This window comes from Oryza brachyantha, chromosome 6, assembly GCF_000231095.2.
Source record: "Oryza brachyantha chromosome 6, ObraRS2, whole genome shotgun sequence".
NCBI classification, from domain to species: domain Eukaryota; kingdom Viridiplantae; phylum Streptophyta; class Magnoliopsida; order Poales; family Poaceae; genus Oryza; species Oryza brachyantha.
In genome coordinates, this window is record NC_023168.2 from 17535235 (window position 1) to 17561453 (window position 26219).

Sequence of the window (26219 nt, forward strand, 5' to 3'; positions counted from 1 at the left end):
ATTTATATATATATATATGTTCATAACGATATAAAAAATAAAACTGAAAATAAATTATAATAAAAAAAATTAACATCATTTCTATTTAAGGTTGAAAACTTAAAATGAACAACGATATGGTGACTGGTGAGCTCAGCCCGGCCGTTCATCACCATGCAAATGAAGTTAGAGTAGTACAGCATTATATGCATCATTAGCAACGATGCGTCTGGTAGCTTGCGTTAATTAAGGAGGGCACCCAGACCCAGAAAACATTCCAAGCCGAGGCCGAGGAGAGAGCGCAGAGAGCGAATTAACCCCCACACTCTCCCAATCGCGTAATCCTCACTGCTCCTCACGCTCTCACTCCCACTCTCACTCGGCTGCTCGCTGCGGCGGCGGGGAGCGGCAGGCAAGGGCCAGGATGCGGAAGGACGGCGGCGGCGGCATTGCGGCCGGCCCGGCCCCCGCGTTCCTCTGCTTCGACCTCAAGCCGTTCCTCGCCGCGCTCACCGTGCTCACGCTCGTCGCCGCCGCCTGGCAGCTCCGCTCCTACGGCTCCGTCCTCCCCTCCCCGCTCTCCGTTTGCCCCGACCCGGCCGCGCTCTCGCCGCCCCGCCCGCTCGCCGTGCACGCCAGGACGGCGCCCTTTAGCAATGCGAGTGGGAGTGGCTCGCTCTCTTCCGCGCCGCTGAAAGAGGGGCGCCCGAGTGTGCCGAAGGTGGGACGGCCGGCAGCGGCGCCGCCGGACCCCAACAGGCGGGAGTTCCGCGCGGTGGGCAGCGCGGCGGCGCTGTTCGTGCAGATGGGCGCGTACCGCGGCGGGCCGTACACCTTCGCCGTCGTCGGCCTCGCGTCGAAGCCGACGCACGTGTACGGCAAGCCATGGTTCCGATGCGAGTGGGTGCCCAACGCCGGCGCCAACGGCTCGGCGGCGGCGGCGGCGCGGCCAATGCGCGCCGCCAACACGTACCACATGCTCCCGGACTGGGGCTACGGCCGGGTGTACACCGTCGTGGTGGTGAACTGCACGTTCGCGCGGGTGCCCAACGCCGACAACGCCGGGGGCAGGCTCGTGCTGAACGCCTACTACGGGCCGTCGCCAGCGCGGTACGAGCGGATCGTGGCGCTGGAGGAGGCGCCGGGGGCGTACGACGAGGCGGCGTTCCGGCCGCCGCACCGGTACGACTACCTCTACTGCGGCTCGTCGTTGTATGGGAACCTCAGCGCGCCGCGGGTGCGGGAGTGGATGGCGTACCACGCGCGCTTCTTCGGCCCGCGCTCCCACTTCGTCTTCCACGACGCCGGCGGAGTGAACCCCGCCGTGCGCGCCGCGCTGGAGCCGTGGGTGCGCGCCGGCCGCGCCACGCTGCAGGACGTGCGCGCCCAGGCCGAGTACGACGGCTGGTACTACAACCAGTTCCTCGTCGTCAACGACTGCCTCCACCGGTACCGGCACGCCGCAAAGTGGACATTCTTCTTCGACGTCGACGAGTACATTTTCCTGCCCGACGGCCGGACGCTCGAGGCCGTCCTCGCCGATCTCGAGCCCTACACGCAGTTCACCATAGAGCAGAACCCCATGTCGAGCAGGTTGTGCGCCCGGAACCCCGACGACCCGGAGACCGACTACTCAAAGTAAGCGACAATTTCTTGCCCAAATTATGCTCCTTTGCTGAAAAGCTTCCCTCTTTTACTTTCATAAGCATTTGATTATTAAAATTTGTGTACTTTCATAAACTTTGTGCTTGAATTGTTAAATTAGGAGGTTGGATTGCAATGCTGCTTTTTTTTTCTTCCGTAGTGTGCTGAGTAAAAAGTTCAATTTGCTTAGGATTCCTCCTGAAATCTTCAAGCGCAAGCGAATCGGTGCCTGAATTTTGCAATGTAGCTTACTTTTTCCTGTACAGATAGATGCTTTATGTTGATAATGAACCATAGTATTAAAATGGAGATTTTGAGTGTCAGGTTTAATTCATGTAGGATTCTTGCTGCTTGTAACTGATGCATCCTACTGTGTTTTTCACAGCCTTGATTGCATTACTTCTGTTACATCTGACTATGGTTGTTTCTGAAAGACTAATTCTTCTTTCTGAAAACTTGTTCAGTCAATGGGGGTTTGAGAAGTTGGCTTTCCGGAATTCAATCACTGGAGTAAGGCGTGACCGGAAGTATGCAATTCAGGCGAAGAATGCATATGCCACCGGTGTACATATGTCGGAGAATGTTATTGGGAATACCACACACAAAACGGAGCATCTCATCCGGTACTACCACTACCACAATACTATCAATGTGCTCGGCGAGGTATGCCGTGAGTTTGTGCCCATTCCACCCAAGGGTGGATTAACCTGGTCTGAGAAGACACCCTGGTACTACGATGACAGCATGAAACGCCTAGCTGACACAGTGCGGGAATTCGAGAGGAAGACCATTGGTGATGTGCGAGTATGAATGTGGCAAGATCAACCACCAGAGAATGAACCATTGTATAGTATTAGTGCTGGCCTCTCATGAGGATTGACAAGGGCATGATGTGATCAGCTGAACAGATAACTTACGATTTGGAGCTCTCTTGAGCATAGAGAGATGTGAATTAAAGTGAAGCTGCAACCCCGAACAAAATGGAAGTTTGTGTGCCACTACAATTCAATTTCTGCAAAGGTGAGGATTTTGTAAACAGACATCTCATCACTGTAAATCTCATTGTTTTATTTATGATATATAAAGTGTATTTCATTCACTTAAAGATACAATTGCATAAGAAATTTATATGATGCTGAACTTGGGTCATTTGCATTTCCAAACCATGGGAGCATTCCTAAATGGCACTTTTAGCTCATTTTGTTGGACCCACAAGTAATGCATAAGCATAAAAAGGCAACAGTTTCTCACCACGTACTGGATATAATTTGTAGGCATGAGGTAATCAAATCTACATGATTTTGAAATCTGTAGCCCTAAAGCTATTGAGTAATGTTGTAGTCTCGTAGCTAGAAAGGCAGAAAAGAATAGGGGACCGGAAGATGGGCATGGGTTGTATGATTGGGGAAGGTGGCTTGGCCTATAGCATGGTGCTGTGGACTTGTGGTGTTGTCTCCAGCTGCTGCCTTTTTTGTCATAGCATTGCTGTTTCTCTTCATTGTTTAAGTAGGACAAATTCTCATGCCAGATTTTGGGATGTTAATAGTGATTAAGAGTCTTTGGTTGAAGCTTTATATCATTTTGGTGTAATGTCGCATCAAACCTTAATGGTCTACTTACAGTTAGTGTTCACCCTCACTTGCTTATTTTTCTCTGCATGTTCTTGTATCTTCTGCATCTTTTTCAGTCCTCGTGTCATATAACCTAATGAGGGACTTTATACTTTGTAACAACTGGTTCTGAACTGAGCAATATATATGCTCTTAAGTCTCTGATAGTGAAAAACTGGTGAATACTCTTTGTGGCAATCTCTACATTAATTGGCATGCCAGTTATCTGCACTACAGCCTAATACGTCCAACCAGTAGGGCCAAATGGCTCTCTGCTATAAATTTTTCCGTTTTGAGGTTTTAGTAGAGCAGTGCAAGGTAGATGGAGCAGGAATGCACTTCAACAGTGAAGAATTACTGTTCCAGGCTTCAGTTGCATGAACTAAACATCTCCATATGAAATAACAAAGAACTCTTCTGCCTTGTCTGCTATAGATGAAACATATAGCAATGTTCATGTTGGGGCTCTGCCTTTTCCTTTTTTTTTTTCAGTTTCTTGCTGAATAAAAATAATCTACCCATGAAAAACCACAAAAAAAAAATCTGCAGTTCCAGTTTTTGATAATGGGGTTAACGATAGTGAAGTTGATTCAACATTTATATCGTGTCCTTTTTGTGCTGAATGGCTCTCGATAACTATCTTAATGAATTAACTATTATAAGATTGAAATGAATTTAAAACAAAACTATAAAAAAATGCATATAGAAAGTTTTGTGTTGCTGCAAAGATCGCACTATCTAGGAGTTCGGGTATCGTGTCTGTTAATCCATTGGGGAATCGTGAAATCAATACAGAAATCTTACCATGCAATCCTGTTTATCTTGGAAGACGGAAGCTTACTAGTATATCATACTAGGACCTGATACCACATCCGACATGAACTTTATTTTTCTTCCATGTCTACCGTTTAATCATTCGTTTTATTTAAAAAAATTATATAAAAACTTAAAAAAATTAGTCAAGTATAAAATATTATTCATGTTTTATCATCTAGTAAAAATAAAAATATTAATTATAAAAATATTTCAAATAAGATAAATATCAAAATATTGTATTAAAAAACTATAAAATAATCCTATTTCGGGACGGAGGGAGCAGTAGTAACAAACTACTCCTACTAGCAATACTGACAAATATGAGTACAGAGTACTGACCCAATGAGCTCAGCTCACTTCAAATCTTCAATTGTAGCCAGAAAATTGCTGTCACCTTTGGTGTCTGTGTAGAAAATACACTTGTATTAGTAGGATACTGGCAGGGGCAATGGTTGCCCTTGCCCCCAGATACCACCCAGCTCAGCCTAACTATTCCCCCATGCTAGTACAGATACATCCAAATACCCTACCCCTTGGAATGACCACTGTCTTCTGTATACTGTAGTAACACAACACCAGGCCTGAACTGCAGAGATTCTCTTGTGCTGAAGCTGTCAAATGCTATGCTATCCACATGGTAGTGTAATACTAGGCAGTGGCCCTGATCAATCATCCTGTATCTGTATTTGTATCAACTGCTACTATATTTTTTTCCTCTTACTAAAATCTACTCATGTTTCGGAAGCATTAATGTTGCGTTCTTTCCAAGAAAGATAGAAAGATTTTCTTTATAACTATATATCATTTTATCTTACTACAATCTACTCCTAATGGCATAGACGAAACAATTAACTATTAGAAACATTGAAATTTTATTTTAAAAATATGAGATGATAAACTTTTATATAGCAAAAACCGAGTAAAAATATAAAAAGGAAAGTTGAGAAAAGAAAGCAGCCTAACGCATGAACCCAGCTGGTTCACTGGACTTGGCCCGGAGCTTCTTTTTGCTAGTAGCAAAGGTAGTGGACAATTCCATCTCAAAAAAACAAGTTGATTGACATATTTAAACCTAGACTATTAATAAAACTCATCTATAATCTTAGACTAATTTACGAGACAAATCTATTGAGCCTAATTAATTCATGATTAGCCTAAGTGATGCTACAGTAAACATGCTCTAATTATAGATTAATTAGGTTTAAAAAATTTGTCTCACGGATTATTACTCATTTATGAAATTAGTTTTTTAAATATATGTTTAATACTTTAAATTAGTTTTTTTATTAGCCATATCTAAACAACCCCTCGATTCCTCGAGAAAAAAAGAGGAGGAGGAGAATGGGACAGGGGCATACGCACAGGCACCGGCCGCCTGTGACCCGTGTGGGCCCCCTCCTCCCCTGCCGCACGCCGTCGGGAAGCCGTTGTAACCGCTTCTCGGACTCGGAAGCTTCCAGAATTAAACCGTTTTACGCTCGTGAAAAAGGAACGGGTCGCCATGGGCATTGGGCTCGAGGTCCACCCGTTGGCATGGATGATGACACGATCCTCGTTTGGTTTTCCATAAAAAAAAACCAAACGGCATATTAAAAAAATTATGAATAAAATTTTTACGTGTTCTTAGTGATTTAAAAGGTAACAATTAAAAATAAACCATAAATTTAAGATAAAAAAATCTAACAAATGTGATTGACAAACGTTTAAGTCTAAGAAACATCATTGACGAATGCGAGTTCTAAGAAATGTTATCGTACAAACCAATTTGTTTGAGAAATGTCATCGCCATTAGGGTTCTGTACATTTCTACCGTTAAATACACCGTTCATACTGTAGCACCTAATGGAAAAAAAGTTGACGGAACCCTAATAGCAATGTCATTTCTTAGACAAATTCGTGTGTACGATGACATTTCTTATAACTCATACTATTCAATGAAATTTCTTGTAATTAAGTGTTTGTCAATGACATTTGTTAGATTTTTTCATTGAAGATAAAAATCTAAATTTTAATTTATAAACATGAACATAAATGAAAAGATAAGGCTACCGACGGGTGCACGGCCAAGGACGGGGCTGTAAGCGTGGGCTAACTGACAAGGGGCCGCTGCAGTTTTTGGTGGGGTCCGTCTGTCAATGACCGGTGGAAGACGTGCAAAATATTTACGCTAATCTAGCCAGGATTTTTGAGTGATCCATTCCCAAAGGTAAAAAAGATTTTACTTCCAAGCCTTTTTTTATGAATATAGTATAAAAGTATGCGTTTATATATACATATGCATGCTCTCATCTCTAATAATCATGTTGACTTACACATGCGTACTCTAACTCTGTTAGCACATCCGATAAGCAGGGATATCTTAAAATGGGATAACCACTAATGGTGCGGTCGCTCGACGGGTACAACACCTACCAATAGATAATTAGCTATAAATACGAGCATATATGTTAAAGTCTAAGACTTAAACCTTCCACCACAAGGAGCTTAATCAGTTGAACCATGCTAAGTTCAGTACCTATAAATGTTGATCTTTTCGGGGAGATTGTTTAGCTTTTTTAGAAAAGCCAAACGACATATTTGTAAATAAAAAATAATTTTATGAATAAAACATTTGTATACGTGTTTTAAGTGGTCTAAAAGTAAAGATTGAAAAATAAACTACGATGAACAGACACTAAATTCACCTCTAAATTTAAGGTTCAAAAATTTAAATTTTAGCTTATAAGCATAAGCAGAAGCGAAAATACGAAGTTGTTCATCTTTAGCAAGAGATTGATCAATATTCACAAGTTAATTGTGTTATTGATGGTAAATATACTACTACAACTTTCGTTATCACAATCTAATAATTTGAAATTAGTCAACGTTGTGTAATTTCGGTCAACACTTACTCTTTTTTTGAAATTGATGAACTACATGCTTTTGATAAATATGTAGTGCAAACAAGTCATCCATAATTATATTTCTGCTATCAAGGACAGTTAAAGGTGTGCGATCCTACCTCTGAAATGCTAGTCAGATACTCCCTTTGATCATTTATATTTGATACTATCGAATCCTCTTTTTAAGCATAAAAATACTTGACACAAAAGATCAAATTCAGAGAACTTTAAAATTTCAACATTAAGTTTTATTGCTACAAGTTTATAAAATCTAATAAGCGTATGATATTATAAGTATATGTTTAGTTCATTGCCAACAAAATTTGCCCTTGTGTATTTTGGTATCACCAAATCTTTTTAGTACATACATAACATAAGTTTGGTTTGAAGCCATACCAATTTTGGGCATGGTTTTAAGAGTTGAAGCTTTTGAAGCAATCAAGTTTTAGTTTGGTAACAATTTGGTAAGGTTAAAAGTGGCAACAAACTAAAGATGACCTATAATTTTGTTTCCTGAATTTTGATACCTAAAGATTAGATTTGGAAAAACCAGGAATCTTTCTTGGTCATGACTCATGACCTCCAGTGGATCATCCCAACTGTATGATAACATATTTTAAGCAGTATAAGTTCCAGTGCCTCCCAGATATGAAAGATGCATGGATGATTGCTTAGGAATAATCCAGGATCATCCACCATTTGTGATCATGCCATTGCACATGTTTCCCTTCCTTTTAGCACGAACAGCAACACTAACATATGGCCATATATAGGCATGCACTATTAATTAACCTTTTTAGCTCATCTCTTTCTCTTCTTTTAATCTTGAGGCACACTGGCTTATGTTAGTGAAAAGCCATCCTTTCAGCTTCAGCAAAGACATCCCATGAAAGACAGGAATGCAGAGGATACTGATGAGCTGTGTTACACATAAGAACATATTGCTTCACTAATTAGGATTATAGTTATGAGATGTTACAAACAAGAACTGATTGCTTCACTGGTAAATTCATGTACATTTTGTGGGTCCCTGGTAGGTAGGCTAATCTACTGGTGAACAAGTACATCTTTAAGGGAGAATTGATGCACATTTGTTCGTACGCATAAGCATTCATTTGTAGCCTGATTAATGCTTCATCACTACGGATTGACTGTTAGACTAAGGTTAATGCTGAGCACAAAATGTTACTAGCTGACATGATGGTTTGGGTTTTTCATTGAAAAAGTCCACGGTATATTTTTGCAAATGAAAAATAATTTATGAGTAAAACTTTCATATATGTATTTTTAATAATTTAAAAACTAAAACTAAAAATAAACTTCGGTAAAAAAACTTACGCATATAAAAAATAAAAAGACTAGAAGACACTACACTTTATCAAATACTAATATAATCATGCCCTACTTTATCTATTTCTAGTACATTTATTACTTGAATTCACAAACTCAAATGTAATAATGATTAATCAGAAATAAATTGATATATATATATATATATATATATATTCTTTCAATAATGGAATTTAATCCACCCTCTACACCATATTAATGTGGATGGTTGGTGATAATCTCCCGCAAAACTCGAATAATTTCTACAAAACGTGCTCATATATCTTTCTATGGCTGAGAAATTCGAAGTTATTTTTTAAGGGATTGGTAAAGCTTACACATAAGCTAGCATTAGTCTCCAAGGCATCACTGTCAGACGAGGTGCCGGGTGAATGCTTCCTTCAGTGATTACAGCCGGCTTTGTTGGCTTGGAAAACTCTGATCAGGACGACAGCGGAAGTGGTGTGCTGTGGATTAGGATAATTGATTGGTGTTAAATTGTTAATCATAGTGTTTTGGGATGACAAATCAAACCAAGCCGTTTTCTGTTAATGTGGAAACTCAAATTAAACTGTGTCTGTTTGACCTTTGTTAGATCAGTCTGTTCCTGCTGATACAAACAAAAAATAAGGTTGACAAGAGTGTCACTTCAAAGGGAAAAAGAAAGGAGAATGATGATGTGGCAGGCCATAGTTAATGGTCAGCATTATGCATGACTTATCCTCCTCAAAAGTTTTTTTTTTTGAAACTCTCCTCAAAAGTTTGTTGTTCTGATGCTAGGTTCATATTTTTATTTTTTTTCCTGGTTTTTTAAAAAGAAGAAATATCTTTGTTCTATCTTTTCACACGGGTTACAGTTAGGCCTGGCCTTGCAACCTAAAAACCTTGGGCCTTTAGGCCTTCTCCCATTTTCTAAAGCCTCTTACTGTACCGGCCCATATATACAGCTCCTTGCCAGAAAATGGCAATTCCATTTCAATAAAAAAAATTTCCCAATAAATAAAGCAACTCTTATTTTCGATTAATTACATGAAACATGTGTTTGTATGTACACCGTATATACATCCATGCGTGAATGCGTCCTCTAACACATGCTTAAAAGGACGACTGGAGGCCAGCAACACAACTGTCTAATTAACCTCACCAAAATCCTAATTAAAAACACATTCTCATGTATATAAGGGAATTTTGTGTCCTTTTAAAAAGAACAAAATTTTCATTGTTGTTTTATCTTTATCTCTGCATCTCATATCTGTTCCAATGTATGTGCAAAGAAAATCAAAATGATATCAATAAACACAACCACTAAAAATAGAGGGAAGCTTCCCCAAATTCAAGGATGAAAAAGCCAAGGTTAATTTGGCCAAAAATAAATAAATCGACGCTTTTGACCGCCCAGCGTTGCGGCGCGTTAACCTGATGGTCACGATTAATCCGAGAGACTAATTAGCCGGCAGATAAGCGTAACTTTCACGGAGTTCACGATCGATCCGGTGCAATGTATGGGAGTGACGATCCATATGTGTAAGCTTAAAGGCGAATCCTCCGGCTGATGCTACCCAGCCTTGTCGTGTCGACCAACAGTGCTTGCTGCCTTGTCGTCGTGTGATGTTTTTTTTTTCTGCACTAATAAGCTTCTTCTAGCTTGCAGCTTATCACTGCCGGCGCCGGCGATCGAGGACCGGCCGGCCGGGCCGGCAGTGCAGGCGCGCGTTGCCGCCGTGCGTGCCGTACGCAACGACGACGTACGGGTGGATGGAGGTTGGGGTGATGGCATGGCATGGCATGGAAGCTCGATGGAGATCGACGTCAATGGCGTGGTGACCGGCCGGCCGTTGCGTTGTCTGAATCCGGCGGCCGGCGTCTTGCGAATTCTGATCCTCTCTGATTAGGGGTGTAAGTGGACAAGCCCGCCAACCCGCTTATAGATCAATTAAACATGTAACCCGACGAACTACCTGCTTAATTAGCCTATAAACAGGTTGGCGGGCCGGCCCACTTACACCCTTATCTCTAACGACTGATGACTAGCTATAGTTCTTGTTGTGTGATCTCGACAGCGTGCTCGGCTTTCTCATGGTGCATGCGCATCTTTTCATCTTCGGCGAAATTTCTCTTCCGATTTCCAAACGGAGAATCTAGTTTGGAACTTTGGGCTGAAATTCCTGAAATGTTTGACATTTTTTTTTGTCCCGGGATGACTTTATGTCCGCAGTATATTTGGGATAACTTTTTGCTCGAAATATTTCTGTCGCTTACTTTTTCTTCAATAGCGGCAAACAGTGGAACAAGTTATGGTCTAGATTTACAAGTAGGGTTTAATTTAGAAACAATTTTAAGGAGGTACCTAGAGGTATTAAATTTTATATAGAAAATAGTGCTCAAGGATAAAAAAAATACTCTTGATTTAGTATCGCAGGAAGTTACCACACATTCTTAGAAAAATCTGAATAAACGGCACATTACATATGCGTACTACAAAACTTGTTGTACATACTGCGATTTTCTCATGGGGAAAAAAACTAATGCCACTTGATAAATTATTCTATGCCACAGAGGAATCCAGATTGATCGATCTAGCTAGAAACAAAGAAAGGAAGGAACCAAACAAACCGTCGATGATCGCTGTCTATCCTGGTGACGTCCAGGATAGCATAACATAGGTCAGAGCGAGATGGGCGAAATAAATTATATTATACAGAAATAAAAAAGATTGATAAAACTGAGAAATGGAACATCACTCAGGACAGATAGATGTATATGGTTAAGGCAGGGACAGGTTACAAAACCTTTTTCCAGTTTTGGCCTCATCTTCCTGATACGGTTAAGATTCCTTGCTTCTAATATCGTTTCTTGTCTTGCTGACAGAAAAGAGGGAGTCAGAAAGTCAGAAAGAGTTTAAAAGGCTCCCATGTTGTATAGGTACTGTGGAAAAACTTTCTTGAAGCACATGTTCTCTTTTTTTCTGTATACACAAGCGTTACTCACTCTATGAATATATATATATATATATATATATATATATATATATATATATATATATATATATATATATATATATATATATATATATATATATATATATATATATATATATATATATATATGAAAATTAGATCTAATATCAGGTGTAGCTACTCCCTTCACATCTAAGGTGCAGAAATACCTTTATATATATTTCTTCTCTATACTTTCTGTTGAGTGGGAGCAGAAACCGTTATAAAAATGTTTTTCATTATGGACATGTAGGGAGTAGCTGCACCTGATGTAGGATCTAATTTTCATATATATATATATATATATATATATATATATATATATATAACCGTATTGAAAGGTTGAATCGGCATATTTTAAGATTAACAAAGTCATATTGGTGTTTCATTGTTAAGGAGCACATCACATATTACTAAAATATAAGTATTTATAAATGTGAGCACCCTTTCTATGTTAGATTCTTGTACCAGACAGGTTTTACCATAAGAATCAAAACTAACTTAGCCACAAAGGTTGCAAGCAAAATTACTCCTAGTAATTTCAAACGTATGTCATTTTAGACTTACGCACTAGAATTAGGAAGGGATTAAGCTTAAATAGTTAAATGCTACTTGCCTTCGGCCTAATTTATACTATATTAAAAATGATATATTATTTCAAACATACGAGAGAAGTGCAAGAAGATGTGTATAGAAGTTGTAAAACGTTGGCATTTAGGAAAGAGTTGAAATACCTAGTAATATCGTTACGTTAGACAGAACTACGTACATATTCTTACAGTTGTAATCCATAGTAATATTATTTCGTTGGAGTTATAAGCATTATAGTTCTGTGATTAAATTAGTATTAAGCATGTAGTTTTGTAGTTTTGTGATAACTTTATTACTAAATATAATCCATTTTTTATATGTAGTGTAATAAACTTTGATGTTAACTAGTATACCATACCTTTACAATACGCAGTTTTAAATATACAGTTTTGCGATAATTTAATTAAAATACATATAGTTCTAAAGAATTAATATCCCACTGACACGTATCATGTGATGTCAATCTATAAACATGTCATCTTTAAAGCATAATTTCTAATTGCTTGGTCTAGAAGGAGATTATGTATAATTAATTAAGTCAACGAGCTTACGACTTGCCGTGTTTGCAAAGCACAGAACAAATACTGGAACATACCGGGAATTTAATCCTGTCTCCTTCCTGAACAAGAGGAGCTAGTATATATCCAAACCATTCTACGGGTACAATTGCTTGGGTTCCTGCAAGAAATAGCCATGGTCACCATCCAGCCACTTGGACCATGACTTGGGCCACAAGATGCCCGAATGTTATTATTGTGGTAAAAAAAAATACCAGGAGAGGTTATCCAAATTAAAGGAAACATTTGCAAAATAATATACCAATAAAAAATCAAGGGAAATATATGCAAAGCAAGAAGAGAAGAGGAAAAAATCTTGATGAAAATTTATACTCACTATTTTTTTCCAGGAAAAAGGAGAAATTAAATGAACCCATCGTCATCAAGCACTAAGGTCGTCATCACCCTCGGTGGCCATCTTCCACAAGCCACAGTCCCCATCGGACGGCCCATATTGCTCAGCGTGGGAATCCCTTTCCCTCTCCTTTCTTTTCCCCCTCCGTCATCGCCATGCCATTTCACACCCGCACCTCCACTAAATTCTCGTATCACAAAACGATCCTTTTCCTCCGCACCGCTCACCCCTCGCCGCGGCGTATATGTACCCTACATTACCAACAAAGGTACACTCGGTACAACAATAACACACGATATATATTGCACCACGGCGATGATATATGTCTCTGCAGAACGGAATATATTTCACCCATTTATGGCGGCGAAAATTAAAGGCGAAACCGGTCGGAGAATTCGGCAATTACGCCAAACTATAGGGGCGAAACCGCAAAAACAGTGAGGATTTAATTAATTTCTTTTTTTTTGGGGACCTTTAGCTATCGCAGGAAAGAACCGTCGACACGTCTCTCCGGTGCACAAATCAAACCGCCTTGCATCGGCGTCTCAGCTCCACCGTTTGCTTCAATTTTTTTTCTGTTTTTTTTTCTCTTCCTTCCCAATCCATCTCTCATTTTCAAGAGAAAAATAAACAAGTAAAAAAGACGAGAAAAAAGGAGGCCATAGACGACACAAAATCTATAAATCTCGACGCGTATATATAAACTTTTTTTTCGCCTTCTCCTCCTGTCTGAATATATCTGCAATTCAATTCCAGAAGGCCCGAATCGATCGAACCCTAGCGGCCTCATCGATCTCCATCGCCATATCTACGCACCCATCCAATCCAATCCATCGTCGTCTTCTTCTTCTTCTTCTTTCTTCCTCCTCTCATCGATCAATCAGCTTCGTGTTCATCAACCCTAGTAGCTGCTGCTACTACCCTCGGAGCAGGTAACAATTTAATTCGCTAATGGTATGTGGTGTTAGTTAACCTCCCTTCTCAATCCGGCCATCACATCATGGATACTGCTGCTTCTTCCTCCCTCCTCGGCCTGTTCCTGCTGCATTCATCTTGCACCATCGATCGTAGATGACGACGACCTTTTTGGTTGATTAATTATTACAAGATTGAATTTTTCTTTTCTTTTCTTTTTTTCTGTTCTTTCCTCTCTTGGTTTTGCTGCTTTTGCTTCGCTTAGCTTGGTGCGAGTGTTGGGCTCTCCTGTCGTCGATCTCAAGCTCTGGAAGAACGGCCGGCGGCGGCGGCGGCGGCGCATCATGGTAGGATTAGAGCTCTTTTTTCTTGATTGGTGTGGTGTGTAGTTAGATTGGGGTGGTTGCATTTGGTTAAATTTGAGGTTTGATTTTGGGGGTGTGGTGTAATTTTGTTGTTGCTGCTGTGTGTGGTTGTGTTCATGGAGACGTGGTGCAGGTGATGGTGAGCATGGATAGCCCGGGCGGCGGCGGCGGCGGCGCGATGGCGCAGCAGCAGCAGCAGTCGGAGGAGGACCTCGGGCCGCCGTGGCTGCGGCCGCTGCTGCAGACGAGCTTCTTCGTGGCGTGCGGCGCGCACCCGGACCTGAGCAAGAACGAGTGCAACCTCTTCTGCCTCGGCTGCACCGGCGACGCCCTCTGCGCCTACTGCGTCCCGGCCCACCGCGACCACCACGTCGTGCAGGTACCAATCCAATCCAATCTAATCTTCGTCTTCCTCCTCTCCGGCGAAGAAACCAAATCAAATTCTTGGATCGATTCATGGGCTGGCGACTGATCGATCGGTGCGTGCGATGCGTATATAGATACGGAGGTCGTCGTACCACAACGTGATCAGGGTATCGGAGGTGGGGAAGCTGATCGACATCTCGCACGTGCAGACGTACGTGATCAACAGCGCCAAGATCGTGTTCCTCAACGGCCGGCCGCAGGCCAGGCCCGGCAAGGGCGTCACCAACACCTGCGAGATCTGCTGCCGCAGCCTCCCGGACTCCTTCCGCTTCTGCTCCCTCGGCTGCAAAGTACGTCTTCTTCCTTCTCCCTCTCTCTCTCTCTCTCTCTACTGTGTGAGCTGAGCTTGGTGCAATCCATGGAGGAGAATGGCATCTGTGCGTGGTGCAATGCATCTACACTTTCCACCTGGGGAAAGAAAAAGAAAAGGTAGCCGTATCCTATTGAGGGAAAGGGGTATAGCTGCACGAATAACCGATTGGCAGTGGCAGAAGGCACAACTAACTAACTAGCGGCGGCGCCGGCGACCGGCCGGCGAGCTGCATTCGCCGGCGCCGAGCTGGAAGGTCTCGGGACCGGGTGCACATTGGCACTGTTGCATTGCACCATTTGCATACGTACGTCTGCACTTGAGCTAGAGTTTGTGGTGCCTTGTTTGACACTGCAGCTCAAGGAGTGGTGGTATACATTGGAATGTGTCAGCAAAGCACATCAGCCTAGGGTTTGACTCTGAGCTTGTTTAGGTCTCTGGAAGTGTCATTAGCAAAAAAATGGCATTCCAGGGGGTATATATATCTATCTACTTCTCTGACAAACTGGTAGCTGGTTAGGCTAGTTGTTAGCTAAGACACATTTGCACTGGCAACTTTTGAGCTGACAAAGAAACTAAGGTTCTTCTCCTCCAAACACAGCCAGTGTGATTACAAAAGTAGGTTGCTTGCACTGTAATATAAGTTTAATTAGGGATTCTCTCTCTCTCTCTCTCTCTTTATCTCCTTTTGAAATTCAAGAGTGCAAAGCTGTGAGACATTCTCTACGGATCGGTAGGTCCCCAAATTATTGCCCTCTGAATTTGGGGTGTGTTGGTACGTGTGCAGCCGTTGAATGCAGCTAAAATGGGACCCCGTATCTATCTACTATTCTAGCCCTTTGTACGTCCATTTCCATCAAAGCTGCTGCTGCAAATGGATCAGGCCAAGCCATGGAAGATTAGTATAATTTAATTGCCAGAAAAGAGGATTATGCTACTTCATCTCCAAATCGTAGTTACTTATTTGTCCTTTTTTTAACCATAGTCTACCTAAGTTTAGCAGAGGATATATAGATGCATCAATCAACCAGGTCTAAGGTCTTCAAATTTTTTTAAAATTATATTTCTGAAAGCTACTCCTAATGTGTTTATCCATTTGATTGCAATTGCTGCAATGGGGATTATATATAAACAAAGTGGCCCCTACAAGTTGAAGCAGAAGTACTGTTTTAGTTTAGGAGAAGGCTGCTTTCAGGCAGTAGGTAGACTTGAGGCATCATAGCCGGATCTTCCAGTGATAATACACATCTTTTTCTCTCTTCTTCTTTCGTTGAAATGCATTATATATCCAGTTTACCAAGCAGCTCATCTTTTTTTTTCCTATGAAAAAGAAAGAAAGAAAGAAAGCAAGAGCAAGCGTGTGCGTTATCCAGATAAAGTTGACCTCCCTTGGTGAGGTGATGTTCTACCGAATCACCCATGTCGTGTGCTTGTCTGATTTCTGTGTGTTTTAGTTTACCTCGCTTTGGATGTATGGTGATCACTGCTGCAAATTCAACTGATATTTGCGAGGTTGATTTGCCAGATGGGCATTGTTGCCTCCATTATCTGAAAGTACGGAGAATTTTGGCAAGGGAGAGTGACCTCTCCCTAACTTTCTCTGATTTTTGTGTGCTTAGAAAGAAGCCAGCCGAGAATAATGTCGCCGGGTTAGCTCCATTAAATGATATTGCCAAAACTTAGCTTAGAGATGAGTAGTATTTTGTTAAGGAATTATAAAAGTTTGTCAGGGTAGGCTAATCCCTACAAAAGGGCCTGATGACGTACTTGGGGATCCAACATTTTTATTAGGAACTTCAACTCTTTGATCCAGCATTTTTATTAGGAACTTCAACTCTGTCTTTCGGTAGCATTTCTGATAAGTTGTTGTGAAATCAATTCTCCCTCAAATAAGGATAGAAATGCACTAACTTTTTTTTTATTTCTGTATCATTTCTGATAAGTTGCTATGAAATAAATTATTTCTGTAGCATTTCTGATAAGTTGTTGTGAAAACGATTCTCTTTCAAATAAGAACAGAAATTCACCATGGAGAACAATGCATATATGAATGTTCATCTCGGTGTGAAGCTGAGCGCTGAACATGCATGACAATTTTATCAAGAAACTACTATTTGTTACTAGTAAATTGTTGTCTTGTCAAAAAACTAAAGGGCCTCAGGACTCAGGAGGCACCTGGTAGCTAGGCACTTTTGCAAAGCACAATAGGAAAACAGGAAAGCTAATCGGTGTCAATGAAACAATGAGATGATGTGCTATTTGTCCGGGTAGCAGTTAGTGCAAGGACAACGGATGGACCAATAATACTCTTTTACCTGATGAGACATGTCACACGTCTTCATCAACTCGCTTCACTTATTGAGTTTGTTCATTTCATCTGAAAGCCACTCCTGTGTCCATGAAATATTCAGGCTCTTCACCTGCTCAATCTTGCGTGTCATTAATTTCAGTCATTTTAACAGTTTGATTAGCAACATGGTTTCACTGCCAAATCTTCCACTGATGCACATACGCTTGATATTATTTTAGCTGGGAGGAATGCGGTGGGACCCGAGCCTGACATTCGCCATCCGGCCGAAGCGCAGCCAGGACTCCGGCGACGGCTCCGGCTCCGACTACGAGTCCTTCAGCCCCAAGAAGCCGAGGAAGGCCGGCTACGAGCTCGGCCGGTTCGACCGGGGCGTCCGGTGGTCCGACGACGAGGGCAGCAAGTCCAACACGGCGCCGATCACGCCGACCACGCCGCCGATCAACCGGTGCCGGCCGTCGAGGAGGAAGGGCATCCCCCACCGTGCACCCTTCTACGGTTAGACCCACACCCCAACGAAAATGATCACTCACCATAATCGAATCACTAGCTCAGTAGTTCTTCAGCCAAAGTGACCAAATCCTACCACTGCTAGCTAGCTTGTCACAAATATATACATACATGAAGTGTCAGGTCTGAAAAATACTTGAATAGTGAAGTGATCCACTCAGCTACTGTTAGGTCACACTAGCTAGAGAGTTGATTAGCTATATAGCCTGATACATATAGCTGTATAAACATACAAGAATATATATACACAATAATCTAGGTCTTGAAGTATATATATGTGTATATATATAGGCCATGGTGGTGATGGCCTGGTTTCCATGTAGACACAAGGTTAAAAGAAGGAAAGGGAGACACAGGGATGATTAGAACACATAGGGTAGGGGTTTTTAATTAGTTTGGGGGGTTAGGTCGAGATTGATATGTGAAAAAGGAATAAGCATCATGTATTTATCTCGGTTTGTGTAGTATATACTTGTTGGCTGCTTGCCTCCACCACCCAATGCGTTTATTAGCGTTGTGGTGTGTAGTTTTCCACTTTAAGTTTCAGAGTTTCTCTTTTCTGGGACTTAATTTGTATAGACAGTGTATGATGCTTTACTGGGAAAAATAAGGAAAAAATGAAATGATGGATGACTTAAGCTTTTGATTTTAATTACTTTCTTGTAACTTATGTGAAGGTGGAAATGCCACTACTCTGTATTTATCTACAGCTCATGGTATTTTCTTCCGCTCTGTTTTCTAATGATCAGGCAGGTTCATTTATGCTTTGAGGCCCTGCTTCGAATTTATGTGAAATAATTCCAGTGTTCCAGAAAGGCCCTAACAAGGGTATACAACTTTGGTTCAAAATTTCTGGAATTCCAATCCCTCCGATAGGAAACTGTTTTGGTCGAGATTTTCAGCTCTTTTATTCTTTTTTGGCTGGGTCAGGCAGACTGCCGACCGAAGATTTAAGATTAAAAAGTAACAAAGCATACAAAGAGCTCTTTTATTCTTGTGAATTTGCTAAATGTATTCAGATTTGACAAAAAAAAATTGATCACTTTATTTTTGGGGGACAAAATATTCTGAAACTTATGCAATTTCAGATCCATCAGTCCAAAATTATTTGGTTTTCTGCAATATAGTAGAACACAGCCAGTGACTCCTTTTGCTAAAAAAATTTGCTTCGTCAGTAGTATAACTGATCATTGAATCAAAGGCTAACAGAAGCAGAGAAAACGTGGAGACTCTCAACAGCGGAGCCGGTATGTGCTCTTATCACGGCCATTTCGGCAAACAGAACTGACAATGTGACTGCTACTGCTTACAGTTACAGTACTGCATCTCTTCCTTTCCTACGGAAAATAGAAAGCCTTGTCATTGCTTATATCACATAAACACATTGGGGTCTCTTCTCACCGTCACTCTGTCAGCGGAATTAGCTAGGTTTACCAGTTCTGGGTGACAAGAAAAAACGGTGCTTTATTGAGTATATATTTTTGAAGCCAAACAGAAGAACCAAAGAATCTAGTGGTTAATGAGGAACAACAAGAACGTTGTGATCCAATCAGAAAGGCGCCCGTTGGAGGAGGCAGGAAGCAATTGGATTGAAGACTTTGAAGACCTTCTTAGCAGCTAGCAGCTGCGTTAGATGACAAATGTGTCGAGATCATGGTGCTAGCCATCAGAGAGATGCAGAGATTCTGGGAGAAGCTTGGTTGCTCCAGAATTCCTGCATTAGCTACTAGTATGTGCGTGTAGTTATCTGATGATCTGATGGATTAGTCAAAACAAACAGGCAGTAAATCCTTTCTTGGTCAAGGTGAGATCGATGGCGATGGTAATTAGGGTTGACAGTGACAGGCATGGGCGCTGCTCGGACAGGCCGGCCCAGCATTGTCAGGGAGTTCAGTTTGAGCCCTTTTGTGTGAAATAATGGCCTTGTTAGTTGTGAGTCACTTTCTTTTCTTTATCTTTTTCTTTTTGGCGAAATGGGTCGCTTTCTGTTTTAATAGTAGTCCTTGGCCTTCATTTTCTTCAAGTGAAAATAGGTGGAAACAGATCAAGATTTTTTTATTCTTCTATTAAAAGAGACAATGTTTTCTTGATAAAATTACTGAGAATTTTCCCACGCAAAGACGGCAATAAGCGAGGAAGCGATGGAGTCCACTAATGTTATAGGTTAGGGGTTGATTAGTTTGCAAAAATTTTTTGTAAAATATCACATCAAAACTTTAAACACACATTTAAAGTATTAAACTTAATTTAATTACAAAACAAATTTCAGATTCCGCCCAAAAAACACGAGATAAATCTTTTGAGTCTAATTAATCCATCATTAGCACATATTGGTTACTGTAACACTTATGGCTAATCACGTTCTAATTAGACTCAAAAGATTCATCTCACTATTTTTATATATATTTAATGTTTCATTTAGGTGACCAGAGATTCAATCGGATATTTTTGGAAAAAAATTTGGAAACTAAACAGCCTCTTAGATACGAAGGTGCTGGTTAGAATTGACGATGGAGGTGACATGATGGATGCTGTGCTAATTGGCTTTAAGAGGCAGCGGGAAACATTAGAAAAATACCAGTACAAAGTATGACAGTGTAGAGTGATCTTGTCGAAAAAGGTGAAAAATACGACAGTGCTTTCGCTAGAGAGGTGGTTGAGGCTAATCAAGAGCATAGGTAGAGATGGGACAGGGGAAGATGACGGCTCAGGGAAAAAAGGCTTACCATTTCATATTTTCTTCGTTTATGTTCACATTTATAGTTAAAATTTAATTTTAACCTAAATTGATTTTAAGGTTTTTTTCAAAGTTTATTTTTAATACGTATATAAAATTTTTATTCATAAATTATTTTTTATTTCTAAATATGTTGTTTGTTTTTACATTAAAAAAACCTAAACAAATACCCATATCTCTATTCTTTTTATTTAATGTTTTGAACATAGACACCGTCTCCGGTTCACATGCCCACCGTTACTTTTTTTAACCTCGATATGTATAAAAAATATTAAAGATATAACCGTATGAAATAAATTTTTATAAAACAAATCTACTAATATAATTTTCACACATTTTTATCATAATATTTTTTGTATATTTAAGATTTTTGAGGGTTTGAGTGTACATCTGTACTATTCCAGGACGTCATTATTTTGAGAACTGGCATGAAAAATATGAAGTTAATAAAACCGACTTCCTCAATCCCAAACTAAATGGATTTATAGAATTCTACGAAAAACTTAGTAGACAGTAAAAAAACTAAAGTGTCGCTCATAAATAGGGTAGTATTACTGTATTAGTGGGTGAGTACGGAAGAGGTATCGAAGAAGTATAATTTCTCAATTCTTGGATTGAGGATAAAATTAATCATTTTAAGGGAAAAATACAAACGCCGACTTATTTATGGACGGAGTGCAGGATAGTACTCAACACAATTACCACAAAATATACGAGCTCCAAAATCAATACTAAATTTAAGTCTTTGTAATATCCTTTTGAAATCTCCAATCTGCCACGAATAGATCTATAGGGTATCCGCAAACACATATTTCACAAGTGATACATTTATCAAATTAAATGTGGATTCGCCCCGTGAAACCCTAATTGATTTTTCATATGGGTAGTGAATCCCATAGGTAAATGATATTTGTGTGGGATAAGCTAGTTATTAAACTTTGACCAATATACCATGTGACACGTATTGTTTGTTAGAATAGATATGATAGCAGGTTGTAAGTCGTCTAAATACTGAGACGAAACGAAGAAGAGGTGAGAGGAGAGAGAGGATAAAAAAAGTGGGTCGTAAGCTTATAGCCGACTTGGACACAAGAATCAAGAAAGTCTGTGATAGAGACATGTGGGTCATGTATTAATAATAAAGCGATAACTACTGTATGAATGAGCTAAGAGAAGACTATAAATAATGTTACAGACAGCTTGCTAACTATATTATTAACCTTGCTCTTATCCATAACTCAGGAGCGCTCACCCAACTATTACAGGGAACATATTGGTAACGGCCAGCGGTACCAACTAGGGTTGAAAGTGATTCGAATAATTTCCGCCCGACCGGATCGTTTTTCAGATTCGGATAGCTTCGGTCGGATAGTTCCGGAAATTTTCGGATTCAGAATCGGATTTGGATATTTTTTTTCGGATACGGAAACGAATACGGTACGGGTGATATCCGTCGGATTCGGATATACGTCGGATAGTATCCAGATTTTTTTTCTGGATATCCGGACCTATGCATTAACCATTCAATCAAATCAGCTCAACCTAAAGAAGTCCATCCCAACGACCAAACTAGTATTAACCTTAGCTAGTTCTGATTAACTGGCTTCAAGTAGTCTAGACATCCATGACCATACAACCGTAACAGATATTTCTTTTTATGGTATTAGTAATTACTTATATTTAAAAATATTGATAAGTTATATACTTATATTAAAAAAATAATAAGTTATATTTCTTCAATGATACGTGAAGCTTAGTTTAAGAGGTTTTTATGTTCCGATTAATATTCGTCACCGTATTCGTTTCAATCCGTATTCACTCCGTATTTGTATTTGATAATATTCGATTCCGTTTTTATATCCGAGTTTCTAATTCCGATTTCGATTAAAAAAAATGAAAACGAATATGATAGAGCTGGTTTTCGACCGTATTCGATCCGTTTTCACCCGGTACCAACCACCGGAAAACGCCCAAGTCGTCATTAAGGCATTCATAACGGCATGTCGCTTGCTTCCCTTTTCAGATAGCAAGATCGGTTCCTACTTTTAACTGCCACAGGAACAGGGACCAACCCGGGGAGCCAAATCCCGCCTGAAACGCCGCAGGATCAGCCGCCACCACCACCCGAGACCAACCATGTCACAAACGAACAAAAAAAAAGGTGTTTTATGTGATTATGCCAGGTTGCAACTGATAGTTATCACTGCCAAAAAAAAAAAAAGAAAAGACGGCAAAACGCATAGTAGTGTTATTTTAGAACTTGATTCTGACTTGTGCTTTGGCGTTGAATATAATCGCGTTGGCGAAAATGGCGTGGAGCCGACGCGGACGAGGCGCACCGGGGAATCGATCAAGTTCGGGCGGCGGAGACGAACTTTGTTTTGATCAGGAAAGCGAGACAGAAAAATCAAAGAATTAGTGGCCGTCGACCTGTGCTCTCCTCGATCACCCTCGTCGCCGGACAGCGACGGAGTCCAACCCTTTTTTTTTTTTTGCCGTTGACAAATCGCTCGTCAGGTTAGTTATCAACTTACCACCACTTTCGAACGTTCGAATTGAAACCGCTAAGAGCCTAAGACGCCGACAGTTTAGGACTAAACACAAGTGACAAACACACGGCTAGACTAGGAGTCTCGCCTTTTAATTGGCTTCTGCTTAAATTTATAAACCAAAATCTAAATTTTTTAACTTTAAATTTTAGGACTTTTTATTGTAATTTATTTTTAAGCCTTGCTATTAGATAATCAAAGAAATATGTATATAAAACTCTTATTCATAAATCATTTTAGTTATAATATACCTGTTTGTATTTTAAAAAAACAATGACTCGTCGAACCCAGAGGCAGAGGTCAGGTACTAACTCCCTTCCAATAAGATCATTTTTCAGTTTTTTATATAATGTTTTGACTATTCGTCTTATTTAAATTTTTTTATGATTAATATTTTTATTCTTGCCAGATAAAACATGAATATTACTTTATGCGTGACTAATTTTTTTAAATTTTTATTCAAATTTTTCAAATAAACGAATGATCAACCATTGGACATAGAAAAACGAAAAATAAAATTATTATGGGACCATAGTAAGTAACCAGCCGGTGTGAAACGGGAACGCCGGTCAGGTCACGCGCCGTACGTACAGCTCGTGGCCGTGTCACAGATCCGATCCACATCGGCTGCACACGTACGGACGGACGGGGCCCAGTCTCCTCGATCGCCCTTCTGGAACGACCGCTAGCTTGCTTGCTCTCGTTTACTACGTGCGCGTGACACGAGCAGAGAAAACGTGGAAACGCATGCGGAGCACGCGAAAATCTTCCGTCGCCGGATTGTTGCTCCAGGACTAGCTAATAAAGCTGCCACACCACCACCCGTGAGTCAAACCAACCAACCAAGGGATGGGCATACACACGGCGCGGCCAGTACGAGATAGTACGGAGTGCGAATCACACAATCTGGCCCGCGTGCATCACATCAGAACGGCCGGTGCAGAGAGCTCGATCTCTCCCACGCGGCAAATCAAGGCCCATGCGTACGTGCACAGGCACATCCGCACATGAGGTACCGGTAGCACTTACTCCCTTCTCCCGGAACAAATTAACTTTTCGGTTTTTATATATAATATTTAACTCTTCGTTTTATTAAAAAAATTTATGATTAATAATTTTATTTTTATTAGATGATAAAACATGAATAGTATTTTATGTGTGACTATTTTTTAAAAAATTTATTGAAAAAGTTTCAAATAAGACGGATGGTCAAATGCTCGACATAAAAACCAAAAATTTGGTTTTTTTTTTGACGGAGGGAGTACGCGGTTCACACGATTCTCCCCTATCCTACCTTCGTTCTACACGGACTTTATTTTTAGTTTCTTTTATTTATTTCATAGATATATTATATCTTAATTAACTATTGTATTAAAGTTCGGTAGAGTAGAGAACAATAGTGTATTGAAATTTGGAAAAATAAAGAAAAAATACATTAAGCTTTGTTAAAATGAATAATATTCACATCTTTGTAGTTTTTTATAGACTTATAGGGTCATTTTTTCACTTTTTCGAGAAACAATGCCAAACAACATGTTTATCAACATAAAATAGTTAATAAATAAAACTTTTATATATGTACTCAGGGACGGAACTAGGCGTGGGGCAGCTTGGGCTCGAGCCCAACGCCTGGTTGAAAAAACACATTGGGAAAATACTAAATTTAGTTAAAATTTATCTAAAAATATATATATTTAATCGTTGAGCAATTTCATGTTCCGCCACTGTATGTGCTTATAGCGATCTAAAATCCAAATAAAAAACTCAAAATCAACTCTGAATTTAATGTTTAAAAAATTAAATTTTAGCGTATAAATATAAGTAAAATTAAGCTAAAATATGATGGTGATATCGAGTAGGTTAAAAAATAAAACACTTTCGGGTCGAGCGATGGCACAAAAGGATAATCGGGATATCGCCTCGTCTAAGCATTATCGCTGCTCGTCGAGTGGTGTGATGTTGGTGTAAGATCATAGTCATGATCTATATTTTGTGATGAATAATTGGCTTGTAAATTGATAAATTTAGTTTGGAAACAGTTATTGTGTTGGTGTGAGTGTGTGTGACTAATATGGGTCAGGTTGCGATATCTGTGCCCGAAAATAGTTGATTTGTCTCTGTGTGTAGGTGACTTGAGGTCAACTGTGGTCAATGGCTGGTAAGGACCATGACTAGGTTTAGGGAAGAAGTGAGGTCTGGATGGTCGGGATACGGATCATGACTAAGTTCAGGGAGAAACCGAGGTCTGGATGGTCGGAATGCCATGTGACATGGTTAGAGTAAAATCGTGATTCTCGGAGGTCAATATCGGTCACCGGCGTGTGGGATCGTGACTAAGCTCAGGGAGGAGCTGAGGTCCGACGATCAAGGATGCCGGGTGATGATGTTAAATACGAGATGACACATGGTGGAGGAATACCGTGTGGGATGGAGTCATAACGGGCTTCACATGTTGCATGTGTAAGCATCGGAAAAATTGCGAATTAAATCGGATCAAGATCGGATGAGAAAAAGCGAAAAGGAGTTGGTCGGGTACTGTAGCCGTGCGGGTTACTGTAGCGAAGCCGGATTACCGTAGCGCAATCGGATTACTGTAGCGTCGGTTCAGTTACTGTAGCGCGGAAGATAAAATCGGATTGCAGTTGGAGATAGTTTTGGAGAGATCTAGGATAAGTAATTTGATTCCTAGTCAGAGATATATTTTGTTGATATAAATAGGTACCGAGGGGTATGCCCCCGGTGTGCTTTTTGAAGATTTAGAATTAGAAAATTAGAGTTGAATAGTTGTTGATTCTAGATCAACAATTTTGAGAGGAGAAGTGCTGTTGGTGCACTTTGTAAATACCAGTTGAAGGAATAAAGTTGAGAGCATTCAATCTACATATTCTGCTTTCATCTACCGGTATTTCTCTCGATCTCGACGATCTGATTGGCGACACAGGAGCGGCACGATTAAGTTAATCTTAGAAGCGGCGTAATCAGATTGACGGCATAGGACAGTGTTACCAGAGGTAATCGCAGGAGAGGCTAACCAGAGAGAATCTTTTATTTCCGCTAAAAGATTTTTGGGTTTTAATTTTACCTGCCATTTACTTCATCTGGTAAGCGCGTTTAACTATGTTTCGATCGATCCTACAGTTGGCACCGATTGAGTGGAAACTTTCTGCCCTTTTTAACTGGCACATGTCGGGCGATTTCTAGCGGCGGTCGGGCACACGGTTTCTGCCAAGTGATTTCCAGAGAGACCTGGCTCGATCACTAGTCACTACCGCGCTGCCAAAGACGTGGTGCTATAGCTAAGCTAGCCTACGTATCGTGCGGTGAGTGCCAAGATCTCGGA

At 40.5% G+C, this 26219-nt stretch overlaps 2 protein-coding genes across 5 annotated transcripts; both read left to right on the top strand.

Annotated features, from left to right (window-relative positions):
• The first annotated feature begins 267 nt into the window (after positions 1–267).
• LOC102701737 (galactan beta-1,4-galactosyltransferase GALS1-like) lies at positions 268–3116 on the top strand. The gene is made up of 2 exons (XM_040525148.1): positions 268–1617; positions 2088–3116. Exons 1-2 carry the CDS (start codon positions 404–406, stop codon positions 2431–2433), a joined length of 1560 nt encoding a protein of 519 aa, XP_040381082.1. The 5' UTR covers positions 268–403; the 3' UTR covers positions 2434–3116.
• Positions 3117–13374: 10258 nt separating this feature from the next.
• On the top strand, positions 13375–18279 carry LOC102704621 (protein RGF1 INDUCIBLE TRANSCRIPTION FACTOR 1). 4 transcript variants are annotated; one of them, XM_040525357.1, is made up of 5 exons: positions 13375–13691; positions 13940–14021; positions 14173–14418; positions 14615–14755; positions 17305–18276. In XM_040525357.1, the coding sequence occupies exons 2-5, from the start codon at positions 14019–14021 to the stop codon at positions 17584–17586; spliced, it is 672 nt and encodes a 223-aa protein (XP_040381291.1). In that variant the 5' UTR covers positions 13375–13691; positions 13940–14018; the 3' UTR covers positions 17587–18276. The 4 variants fall into 4 exon arrangements, with proteins under 4 accessions (XP_040381291.1, XP_040381290.1, XP_015693395.1 ...); XM_015837909.2 differs by having other exon boundaries at positions 13377–13691; positions 14540–14755; positions 17305–18277; XM_015837910.2 differs by having other exon boundaries at positions 13686–13691; positions 14162–14418; positions 14540–14755; positions 17305–18279.
• The last annotated feature ends 7940 nt before the right edge of the window (positions 18280–26219 follow it).

What these genes read in the sequence shown, in the direction of transcription:
- LOC102704621 (XM_015837909.2), top strand. An exon ending in GCGACCACCACGTCGTGCAG is followed by an intron (nt 14,419 to 14,539) that starts GTACCAATCCAA and finishes ATGCGTATATAG; the next exon opens with ATACGGAGGTCGTCGTACCA. An exon ending in TCTGCTCCCTCGGCTGCAAA is followed by an intron (nt 14,756 to 17,304) that starts GTACGTCTTCTT and finishes ATATTATTTTAG; the next exon opens with CTGGGAGGAATGCGGTGGGA.
- LOC102701737 (XM_040525148.1), top strand. Translation starts at nt 404, where the DNA reads ATGCGGAAGGACGGCGGCGGCGGCATTGCGGCCGGCCCGGCCCCCGCG. An exon ending in CCGGAGACCGACTACTCAAA is followed by an intron (nt 1,618 to 2,087) that starts GTAAGCGACAAT and finishes AAACTTGTTCAG; the next exon opens with TCAATGGGGGTTTGAGAAGT.